The sequence below is a fragment of the Paramormyrops kingsleyae genome, chromosome 4 (assembly GCF_048594095.1).
Source record: "Paramormyrops kingsleyae isolate MSU_618 chromosome 4, PKINGS_0.4, whole genome shotgun sequence".
NCBI lineage: Eukaryota > Metazoa > Chordata > Actinopteri > Osteoglossiformes > Mormyridae > Paramormyrops > Paramormyrops kingsleyae.
In genome coordinates, this window is record NC_132800.1 from 12,426,599 (window position 1) to 12,439,271 (window position 12,673).

Genomic DNA, 12,673 nt, shown 5'->3' on the forward strand with positions numbered 1-12,673 from the left:
TTTGCTGTACTAGCTTGACACAATAGCTTTGACACATGCTAGTGATGCTTGTTAGAAGCTAAGAAAACACTGATTAAAAGAATATGACTTTACAATGTTTCACGCAAAAAATTTAGACAGTATGACACAAAATTTACTTTTTTTACTCTGAAAAGTATTTTTTTTGCGGAAGGAATGGTCTTATGTGGCTCCCTTCTTCCAGGAAGAAGGAGGGGCTCACTGAATGTGTGCAGTGTGAATAACTGGGCAACCTCTGCTAGGAGGATCTCCACTGTGGGGCCGCATATGACATTAGGCAAACTTCAGGAACACTGGGCTAAATTTTAGGATATTATTATTGTCATTAATAATAATAATAATAATACTAATAATAATAATAATAATAATCACTCCTGGCATTCAAACCAGCAACTTTCTGATTGCTGGCACAGAAGCCTAGCCTCAGAGCCACAGAGAGAAAAAAAATGACAAATTTCATTAGCCTACAGGTTAGTTAATCTTAAATTCACATTTCGGATATGAGTATTTTCAGATCTCTCTCGTAAGGACCTGGAATTCTAACTAGTAAAAATGTAAAGTAAAATTACAGTTGTAAAAAATATAGGGCTTTACAACATAACTTTTTACTAGTAAAAATTTAATATAGTAAATGTGAGGCAAAAATGCAATTTTTCTTTTGCAGTTTCTACTAGTAGGAATCAAGTTATTTCGACTAAGCCTGAGACTATTGAAAGACAATTTGGCCTGCCATATACACATGGCATGTTAGTAAATGCTGTAATAAAATCCCCTCTGTGATTAATTTGTACATGCAACATATTGTTTGCATTGTTTGCACCTTTTAAAATAACCTTCCTTAAAAGAAAACTGAAAACTAACCCATTTAGCGTGACAATCTGAAGTAACTGGCATGTACCACTAGGGGTAGCGTCTTTGGATGAAAAACAATAGCATTTCATTGCCATAACTTCTTTGTTTTGTCATTAAGTAACAGTAGGAATCACGTTCACATCTTCCCACGTGTTATGTTTCCATTAATATAGCCTAATAAATACGACAAAGTGATGATTAAGAACAGAACTCCCACTGACACTTAAATTGCTAATGATTGAATATTGGTTTGTTTTGGACGAATATACCTTCAGTGTCAACTGTCCTGCAACGGGACAATCCGCCAAGTCAGACTGCACTACGAGACACTGCCAATACGTGCATGCCAGACGTAACAGTACAGTGCCGCGCTGTCCCGTGACAGTGCCGCGCTGTCCCGTGACAGTGCCGGCGTAGTCACGAGACACTGCCTTTACGTGCGTGACACTGTCATGGAAAACGTAACAGTACAGTACATTTTGAGCTGTAACCGCTGCTGGAATTTAACGTTACTGAAGGTCGGGGATTTGGAATCGAAGCGTTACAAGCGTGTTTTCGTTATAAGCCGAATCGTAATAACCGTGCTCGACTGTATATGACTTTGTTTCTCATCTGTTCTTGAGTTTCCTTAGATCGTGGCACGACATGTTGCTTTTTGAGATCTTTTCACCTACTTCACTTTGTCAGACAGGTTCTATTTCAGTAAATGCTTGATTGACCAGGTCTGGTGTTGTGGTTTTTTCTTCCCCGCCAATCAGGAGTCAGGAGCCACTTGTGCAAATATTCAGATTCAGCCTTTATTGCAACAATGAAGTTACAACCAAGGCTGGACACTTGCAAGTGTGTCCAATACTGTTTTACACCAATCTTTATACATTTTCTCATTGTGTAACAATATCTCGCCACTTAAGCATCATCATTCCCTCAGACATTCACCATCGTTGCTTTCTCCCTTGATCCACACCCCTATATGATAACTTTCTCAATCATCTCTTTTACTGTTTGGTGCCTCGGCTGAACATAAGGGTGACGTGACCATCTCTACTCAGTTTTTTTAATGCCCATCCGTGAACTTTTGGTGAACTCAGGCGAATCCCTTCCTTCAGTAGCAAACCTTGGCAGCTTCTGCTTGTTGTAGATTGTCTGGCCAGGTGGTTGTCCTTCTACATAGTGATAAGCTGCAGCACTAATAAAGTACATATTCATAAACTAAAGGCTAACAAAATGGCTAACAGATACAGAAACTTCTAAGCCAAAACAAGGTGCTAATTCATACTTGTTTCTTATCACATTGTGCACAGCAGTAATTGGTCAGCATTCTCTAAAGATTACAAGGTGAGTCTACACAGTGTACATCAACTTTTTAATAGAGTCCTTCTGTGGCAAGAGTTTTCTGTATGTCCTGTGATGACATGGTAGGATTTTTGGTGACATCTTTCAGCATCTTGTGTCTGTCCTCGGGCTCTTGCTAGGACAGTCTGACCTGGCCAAGTTGGCAGTTGTTTTAAATGTTCCACTTAATTGTCTGGACAATAGAATTGTTGATTCCAAACTCTTGAGACCTTCTTATATCCCTCCCCAGACTCATATGTGTAACCTTACGGTGCTAGGTCACTAAGTGTAGCTCAGAGACCAGACTACGCCACCTACGGCCCCACCCCTTAAGATGTATGACTACAGTTACCTTCAGGATTCCCTCAGAACAGCTACGTCACATAGACGACACAGAGACATATCTCAGTAACTGGGCAATGTTTATTAACTCTATAAAACCTTTAAAGAAAAAAGATTTACAAATAACATAAGTTCACAAAACAATGTCATAACATGGCTAAAAAACACACAAGTCAAACAGGGGAGGGACAATTCCATTACAAAACCCAGAGTACTGGCAGTCCAGTTCTATACACAAACCTAAACCAATCTGTAAGCCAGTGAGTGGTTACCTGGAGGAAGAGGGGAAAGGAAGTTCAACACAGCAAACACACCAAGTGCTCCAGTTTCGAGGTGGTATATCACTAACACACAGAGTCACACAGCAAACCACAACATAGAGTAGGAGCACTTACTGATTCACACCTTATTCACTCCATGCAATGCAGAAAAGGCCACACCAAACACCCCCAAAACACCAGCATCACGTTCACCGGCTCGATAGCTGGCGAGCGAATAATAAATACACTATAGACTCAAACACACACACACACAAAGTTAGACCAACCAGTACCCAGAAACTAAACCTAATCAGAAAAGAAGCATATGCACCAGCAGTAGTCATTGCCCAATCACTTTTTCACACAAGCCACAAACAAGTTACAAAAGAACAAGCCACATGACCTTATCATAAACAACAAAAAAAAGAAAACAAAATAAAAAATGTACAGGCAAAACAGCAACGGAAACTCCTGGGCTGTGTAACAATGTTCTAACCATTTTCACCTAATGTGGTGCCCGGAATCAAATTCTGGGCATTTTCAATAGTAATGAATGTGAGGGTGTCCTAACTTTTTCCTCAATGGAAATTGGCATCTTAGTTAATTTCTTTTGTTGAATAAATGATTTTTTCCCTTGTTTCTACATAAGTGATATAATTTTACGGTGGCCCCTAGAGACAAAACACAACCAAAAGAAAAAGCAGAAACAAAATGAAAATGCGCTGCAAATAAAAAAACACACACAAAAGAAAAAGCAGAAACAAAATGAAAATGCGCTGCAAATTAAAAAACACACAAAAGAAAAAGCAGAAACAAAATGAAAATGCGCTGCAAATTAAAAAAACACACACAAAAGAAAAAGCAGAAACAAAATGAAAATGCGCTGCAAGTGGAAAAAAGACAAACAAAAGAAAAAGCAGAAACAGAAAGAAAATGCACAGCAAGTACACGATCCCAAACCGGAAGTACTCCACCACGCTAGGGGGCGCGGTGAGCTCATGTGGCCCAGTCGCTACACAGTAGTGATGGGAAGTTCGACTGAATTAACTGATTTGATTCTTTCGAGCTGTCCGTTGTAACGAATCGATTCTAAAATCGATTCTGTGATTCACTATTTTTTTTCGTCTTTTTTTTTCGCCTGACCGTGTGACTCAACGAATCATGGGATCGGATAATAAATCAAGGTTACGTTATTTGACTGAAAGATGGGGCTGGTGTTCAACAAAAATGCTCAGCTTGACTATTCACAATAAAAAAACAATATATAAAAAGCAGAAAGGGTGTCGATGCTGAATAAACACGCGTGTATATATAGTTCTTATTTTCTTTACTTTAGCCAAATTCATGTGCATGAGTATCAAGGACTACATCACAGTTAACAACTGCAATATTACCAATACAATCACACATACAATGAGCATGAGTAAACTTGCATATGTTGTTGTGTAAACGTCAAAGTTAATAAATACCTTTGGTTTTTGATGAAAGACATATACTTCTATTATGCAGAAATGCAATAATTTACTGTTGTGATAAATAATGAACACAGGACTGCCAACTCTCACGCATCTGGCGTGACACTCACGCTTTCGGACTCTCACGCTCGCGCAAGAAATCTTACGGCAAATTTATATTATTACATTATAAACCTAAAATTAGCTGCATCGAAAGCGTTGGGGTAGATAATTGCAAACCCTACAGACCATTTACAAGGTAATAAAACTGTCACAAAGGTGTAAATGCGTATGCGGACTTGTCTGAAATCGAAAATCTCACGCCAGCCCGCTGACCAAAGTTGACAGCCCTGTGAACAGCTGCGTTAATATTCCTTTCAACAGCGTAACTGCATTTCCGCAGTAAATGCCGCGAGGGCTCTTGGGATCGGTTTGCAAACCGTTCCTTTGAGTCACCGACCGAGTGTCCGAAAACCGTAAGTTTGATTTCTTCATCGAACGGGCTCTCGGACACTTAAGACGACTCACTACACTACTGTGTAGTGGGCCACATGAGCTCACCACGCCCCTAGCGTGGTGGAGCACTTCCGGTTTGGAATCGTCTACTTGCTGTGCATTTTCTTTCTGTTTCTGCTTTTTCTTTTGTGTTTGTTTTTTAATTTACAGCGCATTTTCATTTTGTTTCTGCTTTTTCTTTTGGATGTGTTTTTTAATTTGCTGCGCATTTTCATTTTGTTTCTGCTTTTTCTTTTGGTTGTGTTTTTTAATTTGCTGCGCATTTTCATTTTGTTTCTGCTTTTTCTTTTGGTTTTGTTTTTTAATTTGCAGCGCATTTTCATTTTGTTTCTGCTTTTTCTTTTCTTTGTGTTTTGTCTCTAGGGGCCACCGTAGTTTGTCACCTGGTCCTGCTCATTAATACAAAAAGATTTTTAAGGTTTTTAATCATTACCTACATTTCATGGTAAAGTGTTTCAACAGTTATCATATATTGTTTATTTGATTGATTGATCAATCACTTTCTTTCTTTTTGAGATGTCAGCAGCCACACCACCTGCAGGTCAGACCAGGTAATGCATCTGAAGCAGCTTTGGGCCTGGCCAGTACTTGGATGGGAGACCAACTAGCCCTTATGTCCATATGAGGGTCTTCCGGACCCAGTCGAAGATTTCAAACATGGCGCATCTTTCGCCACTACTTTCAGTTTCAGCTTCAACTTCTCTTACTTTGCATTACATCACACATAAGGGATGACGTTTTGCAGTAAAGACGACATTTTTTATATTCGCGAATTGAAAATAAAAAATTTTTTATTAAAACTATTGCAACTGGGTCCACCGGACCCATATGTTCTACGTGGTGCAGTGTGAAATTGAAATGGACACAAGGGCTAGGAAAGCTGGGCTACTGCTGGAAGAGGTTAGTCCACCCTGTGGTCAGTGTGGATCCCAGTGTCCCAGTGCAGTGACAAGGACACACACACACACACACACACACACACACACACACACACACACACACACACACACACACACACACACACACACACTCTCTCTCTCTGCCCAGTTACACTATGCATGCACATACACACACACTTACCCATATACTGTGCCCGGTTAAGGTTGATATGCTAATTAGATTTCCCCATAGTAATGAATGGAGAGTCCACACAAAGATATAATTACAAACCTGTGTGTGTGATCTATCTGGGTGCTATTTGTGTGTGTATGTGTATGTATGTATGAATGTATATATATATATATATATATATATATACACACATATATACACCTCATACAGTAACTATGTCCACAGGGAATAGCCACTGGATCCTTCAGTAAATCCAGACAGACTGGGCAGGTGAACTGGTTCTGATCCACTGCGACACTGGCTTCTGCCATTTTACCACGAGCACTTATACGATTTAGTTTAGTTTCTCTCACTTCCTGGTTCTCAGACTGAGAAGAGCAGACCGGGCAAACACTAGTAAGGGGGGAGGGTTCATTCGTATGTAAGGAGGGTTGCGGGGGCTCTAGGTACCACCCTTGCCCGCACTCCGACCCGCCTGCGGAAACAACCGCTCTATAAAAAAATCTTCGACTCAAATTACTCCCGATGCAAGCATGTACCCCTCCACTACATAAATTTGCTCTAGTGACTTGGGAGACGATGCGGAAACAGTAAGGAAGGATACAACAGAAACTTAACATATAGCTACGATTAATAGAACATCATTTGGCAGCCCACACGGGCACTCGCATACAACGTCAGTGCCATTTACACACACAATAAAACCAAGCATAATTAATTACAAATAAACCACTTCATTACAAACACACAACACTACGGATAACACAGCAAAATAAATGACACAAACGCAAACATAATATTCATGAAAATAAAGGGTGTAGCACATTACACACACATATATATATACTTAATATATATAGAGTACCATAATAGTACTTTATTCTTAAAGTAATAATTATTTCATAAAAGAAATTTTAATAAAATACATTAATAATTTTATTTACTTTAATCCACTGAACCAGGGCAGTAACAATATAATTTAAAGTTTTTTGTTTCTGTTATGTCTCCAGTTAAATGATTATTATATACATTGATTTAGTGTCATTGTTTAAGTTATGTTCAGCTGCAGCAGTAAAGTGAATTTAACTTAATCCACCAGACTGTGGTTTCATTATGTTACTCAGTTATGCTTTGGGTGACGCTGAAGCAGGACATTAATAGGACAGAACAGAAAGCCTTTATTGTCATTGTACAGGCAGGAAATACAGTAAATAGGCATAAATATATAAAATGTACATATACAGGGGAGGGGGAAAGGCCCCCCCACTCATCAGGATTACATTTAGTTACATTTTAATCAGAGAGAAAAACTATTAAATATTTTTCATGTTTATTCAGCTCCCTGAACACAGGCATTTATTTCTGTCAAACATACATTTCAGAGTAAAAAGGATTATAAAGGTTAAAAAGCAGAGATTTTACCTTTATGCCAGGAGAACCAGCAACACGTCACAGCGACACTGAGGAGTTATAATAAACCCCAAACCCTGGACAGAGGGGTTCAGTGAATGAGGAGGTGAAGCTGTACAGGAGGGTCAGTCCGTCAGAGGAGACTCTGTAGAAGGACAGAGTACCAGCCGCCTGGTCCAGATACACTCCTACTCTGCGGGAGCCTGAGGGCTTTATGGGTATGACAGTCTGTTTATTATTGTGCCGGACAGAGTAACTGTCAGGAGAGCAGAACAGACTCCATGACTTGTCATTGTCTCCAAGCGCACAGTCATCACTGTCTCCTTTCCTCCCGATTCCTTTATAAGTCACTCCTATCCGGGCTCCATATCCACTCCACTCAGCCTCCCAGTAACAGCGACCAGTCAGACTCTCTCTGCACAGAACTTGGGGCCAGCAGTCAAATCTCTCTGGATGATCAGGATATGGCTGCTCTGCCCCCCCTGTCACCTTCCTGTTCCCCTTTGACAGAGACAGGACTCTGTGTGTTGTGTTGGGGTCCAGCGTCAGCTGGCAAGAGTCTGTAGGCAAGATGAAGAATTATTATTATTAATACCATCAGGCAGCCTGTACTTTATGTTTCTGTACAATATAAAAACAGCACAGCTTCCCTTAACGAAGCGGGAACTGAAGTTTATGAAATAGCTCAGGAAACATCGGACGGCGCGCGACGCCGGTGGGAAATGCTGCGCGAGCTAAACTAACAGCTTAATTACGGGTAAATAAAATTACAAAGCAGCGACATTCATCAGACATATTCATCAGAAGCATATTTACCACAAGACGGCATCAGAGATTAATACTAAAAGTGAGCGTCTTTAGTTTAAAATATAACCTTCCTTCGAACCGCAAGCCTCTTCACAGCAGCGCTACCCGCAGACTAGAGTTTAGATTCTCTGCCCGAGCCCGAGCCCAGACCCGACCCGACCCGACCCGTGGGCCGGGTCGGGCCGATATTTCCTGCCACTATCTTCGGGCCGGGCCGGGCCGGGCTGGGCGGGGCCATGATCAAGCATTTGTGTGTGTTTTTTTTTTTTTAAATCATTACTTAATTAGCCTAATTGGGTGGAGAGCTATGCCATAATTATAAATGTAGCTCCCTCCCGTAAGACACGAGCACAAGAGTCATTTGCATTTAACTGAGCCGACGGTTTATTCGAAAGACAGTGGCTTCGTTATTATCACCATCATGGCAGACGTGAGAACTAAATACAGATACGGAAACACAAAATCAAGCACATTTACTTACAATATTAGCTAACAAACATTGAAATTCAAATGAAATATAAACATAAATAACAATAAAGACAGCTTAGAGAATTCATATACAGTTAACACGAACCTCAGTTAGCATTTACATTTACATGGCTAAATACAACAAACTTAACTAAAACTTAATTAACACATACCTCGTTGGCTGCTTACGGAAGGATTTAACCTTTTTCTTAACCCTTTACTTAAAGTTCGATGCCGAGCACACAAACTGGTTCCAGCAGCAAGCGAACTGGATAAGTGAAAACGTGCTTTTCTTCTAAACGTGTCTCAAAAATCCATTCTGAATAAACAAACAATGCAGTTTACATGCTTCGTCCTTGTTGCATTTTTCATTAAGATAAATCTAAACTAATTTCTGTAGTTCAAACAACTTAGAATTGTAGTTGAGAACGTCTGTTACAACGGCTCACGTATTAAAAAATAGTCGGGTTTAAATCGGGCTCGGGCTCATAATTACAGTTAATGTGTCGGACCGGGTCGGGCTCGGACACAAGGTGCACGGGCTCGGGTAGGGTCGGGTTTAATTTTTTGGGCCCGATCTAAGCTCTACCGCAGACTGAGCAGAGTCCGGCATCAGCGCCGGTTTAGAAGAGAGAAAGATAAGGAGCACGAACTGATTACATCTGGCTGCAGACTCCGCCAGGAGGGTCTCTACTGTGGGCTGGAAACTCCACTCCTGCCCGGACACGACGCTACTAAAGAGAACTCAGCAGGCTGGATTATTAAAGTTAGTTCACGATGTTGCACTGACGCCACTCCACGCTATTGTGGAAGTCATGTGATTCGGCGCCCCCTAGTGGTGGTACATCCTACGTTATACAGAGTGATGCGATATAATCCCAGGGGAGATAATAATAATAATATCCTATATTATTATTGTACATTATTATGATTTATTATTAGTAATAATAATACTTTTATATGGGATAATTATATATAAGATGTTGCGATAATGTTTAACATTATACAGACACATGTATATACATATATTATACAAATTATTATAATAATGCTATAATAATTATTAACAATAAAAATGATAACTCTATCCTATACTTCGGCTCTGTTTCTGAAGTTTGGATAACGTCATGTCCGGCCCAGGAGTGGAGATCATGTGATTTCTGGTCCCACAGTGGAGATCCTCCTAGCGGAGACCAGTGTTCTGCAGTCAGACCATTCTCCCGGTTTGGGGGAGACTACGGGTGCCATCTAGGAAAATACTAATGAATCTCAATAAGATAAAAGTAAACTCACCACATGTGCATGAAGAACAAATGCAAAGGATTTCTTTGTGAAATCAAAGACGCAGAACTGTATCAGAACATATTTTAACCCTGTTACACTCCCACACACAGACGATTTAAGCATCTATAAAGTATTTATTTGTACAAAAAAAAGATGAATGAATTAATAGTATTTTTGGTGATGCCTGTTTTGTCTGTGGGCGGCACAGTGGTGCAGTGGTTAGTGCTGCTGCCTCACGGCAAGAAGGTCCTGGGTTTGGTCCCGAGTCCTTTCTGTGTGGAGTTCACACGCTCTGTGTTTGTGTGGGATTCTGCAGGGGGCTCTGGTTTCCTCCCACGGTCCAAAAACGTGCAGGCCAGGCTGATTGGTGTGTGTGTGTGTGTGTGTGTGTGTGTGTGTCTGTGCCCAGGGTTGGTTCCCGCCTGCGCCCCTTGTTCCTGGGATAGGCTCCAGTGCCCCCTCTGACCCCAGTTGGGATTAAGTGGTTACGGTGATGGATGTTTTATCTGTTTTGTTCTTTCCTTTTGGATTCTGTCTAAACTGTCACACACAGAGAAACTCACCTAAATACAAACATGGAAATCCATCTACATACAGTGCAAAAAGCCACACTCATCACAACAATTGCATGAATACAATCATAAAATGGTATTAATGGCATTATTAATAAGAACATGCAGACACACTTACACTTCTGTAAGCCTGGTCTGGTCCTGCACTCTCCACAGTGGTCCACACTATAGGAAAAGCAGAATTTAGAATTTCAGAATTAGAATTTAATGATCAGTGGTTATTGTTGACACACCACAGCACACAGTGCACAACAACAAAATATGTCCTCTGCATTTACCCCATATGTGACATCGTGACATAGCAGGGGGCAGCTAATTCAGCACCCAGGGAGCAGTGCTTGGGGGCGGTACCTTGCTCAGGGTACCTCAGTAGTGCCTTGCTGGTCAGGGATTCCATCCAGCAATCTTTCAATTACAAGTGCGCTTCCCTAACCATTAAGCCATAATATAGTACTGCTGTATCCATTTATTTATTGGTGCCTCTTCTTCACAGACATGCATAAGTATCTGTAGCGTGTCAGACACACATTCTGTACTTACTTCAGCTTCTCCAGGTTACAGCTGGGATCCTCCAGTAGAGCAGAGAGCAGCTTCTCTCCTGAGTCTCCTGGGTGATTGTAGCTTAGGTCCAACTCTCTCAGGTGTGAGGGGTTTGACCTCAGAGCTGAAGCCAGGGAAGAACAGCCTTCTTCTGTGACTCTACAGCATGTCAGCCTGCAGAAAGGAAATCACAAAATATCAGACAAAAAACAGGTGGCAGCGACCCATCAAAATGCCAGTGCTGACGTGCCCAAAGCCACAGCCTGACTGGGACCAGTGACTGGCCTGGATCCCCCCAGAACAAGCAGCCATTTAGCTCCTCCCCCTTTTCCTCCATCCCTGCTTTCCCTGTTCCTGATAAAAAGCTTCCATTTGGGGGCATTATTCTGCACCCGGGTTTGCCTGTGTGCCTCTGTTCTTGCGGCCCCCACACACTGTTCACTGAAGCTCACCTTTTAGCCTCACTGACTGTGTAGCAACACACATGAATAATCAGCTCAGTTCAAAATTAAACCATCCAGTGACAGTGACCCACTGAATGAAACTTAGAGCTGGACTCCCTCATCCACAGTCCTGCCACAAGAAGAGCACTGATGGCAGAGAGGATGAGGCCCTGCAGTGACGCCAAGAGCAAACAGTGTGACGCCACAGGGGCAGGAAAGTCGGCTAAATCCCAAAGAGGACGATCAGCACCACAGCGCCGGACAGAAACCACAAGATGCCCACGGTCGGCTGCAGAACCACCGGTGAGGAAGTGAGGAATGTCAACAGGAGGCAGCTGGCAGCTGATAACAGCCCCAGAGAGGGGGCGGGATCGCCTCCCCCAGCACGGCTCAGAGCCTGCATCGTGGGCGGGGGGGGGGGGAGGGTGACTGGTGAGCAACCTGCTTGTCATCTCTCTCTCTCTCTGAACACAGACGCCTGGAGGATGACCACCCAGAAGGGACTGCCGCCCCCCACCTGCTCAGTGACCAAGGAGCCGGGTCCAGCCGTGTGAGGAAGGAGCTAGAATCCACACTCCGGCTGCCCTTAAGCTGCCCTTCCTAAATGCCCCCCCTATCCCCCTAAAATAAAGACCGCCCCTTTGGGGGTGTCCATATGGAGTATTATATGGTACTGTATAACACATAGAGAATGTAATCATTAGGATGCCATTAAGCAGATGTAACCAGAAGCTGATGTGAACCATACAAAGTGTGACCTTGTAACCTTTAGGGAATGTGGACCAATTACTGCTGCAGTATTTTGAAGGCCCAGAATATTCCGTTCTGTAGCTGAGCATCTCAGCAGCAGCTGAAACTGCCAAGACGTTTTATCAGTGAAACCTGGGAAGTTTTGCTTTGCTTAGTGTCCAGGGCAAAGAAACAATATTGATTCTGTCATGTTTTCCAGAGGGTTAGACAAGCAACAGGAATGACTGGCAGTGCTCAGCCATCTTTCTGCCAGGTGTCCCCAAACTGACTAGGAACTCTGACCGGAGGAGATGTGAACATCCCCAGCAGCTAATGCAGGCCAGTCAGGCCGACCTACCTGATGCACATCGTGTTTTATATTAAAATCGTACAAATTATGAAGGTAAACGTTAATTTTGAAAAAAATTATGGATGCAACAGTACTTTCAGGAATCCTGTTTGAGAGACCTTAGCACATGAACATTTTAAACACTGTGGTCCACACAGATCTGTACAGTGCAGTGAGAGCTGATTACAGGAGTGATTCCTCTCTCATAGCTGACAGGCGGCTGATG

The 12,673-nt window shown here is 42.1% G+C and overlaps 1 protein-coding gene across 1 annotated transcript in view; it reads right to left on the reverse strand.

Moving 5' to 3' along the window:
- Positions 1 to 7,003: 7,003 nt before the first annotated feature.
- Positions 7,004 to 12,673, reverse strand: part of LOC140588728 (uncharacterized) — a 462,332-nt gene continuing 456,662 nt past the window's right edge. Inside the window, exons 26-28 of the mRNA XM_072710663.1 lie at positions 10,927 to 11,100; positions 10,505 to 10,551; positions 7,004 to 7,815 (exon numbers count right to left, since the gene is read on the reverse strand). Coding sequence (XP_072566764.1) covers positions 7,295 to 7,815; positions 10,505 to 10,551; positions 10,927 to 11,100 — 742 coding nt within the window. The 3' untranslated portion in view covers positions 7,004 to 7,294. The remainder of the gene's footprint in view (positions 7,816 to 10,504; positions 10,552 to 10,926; positions 11,101 to 12,673) is intronic.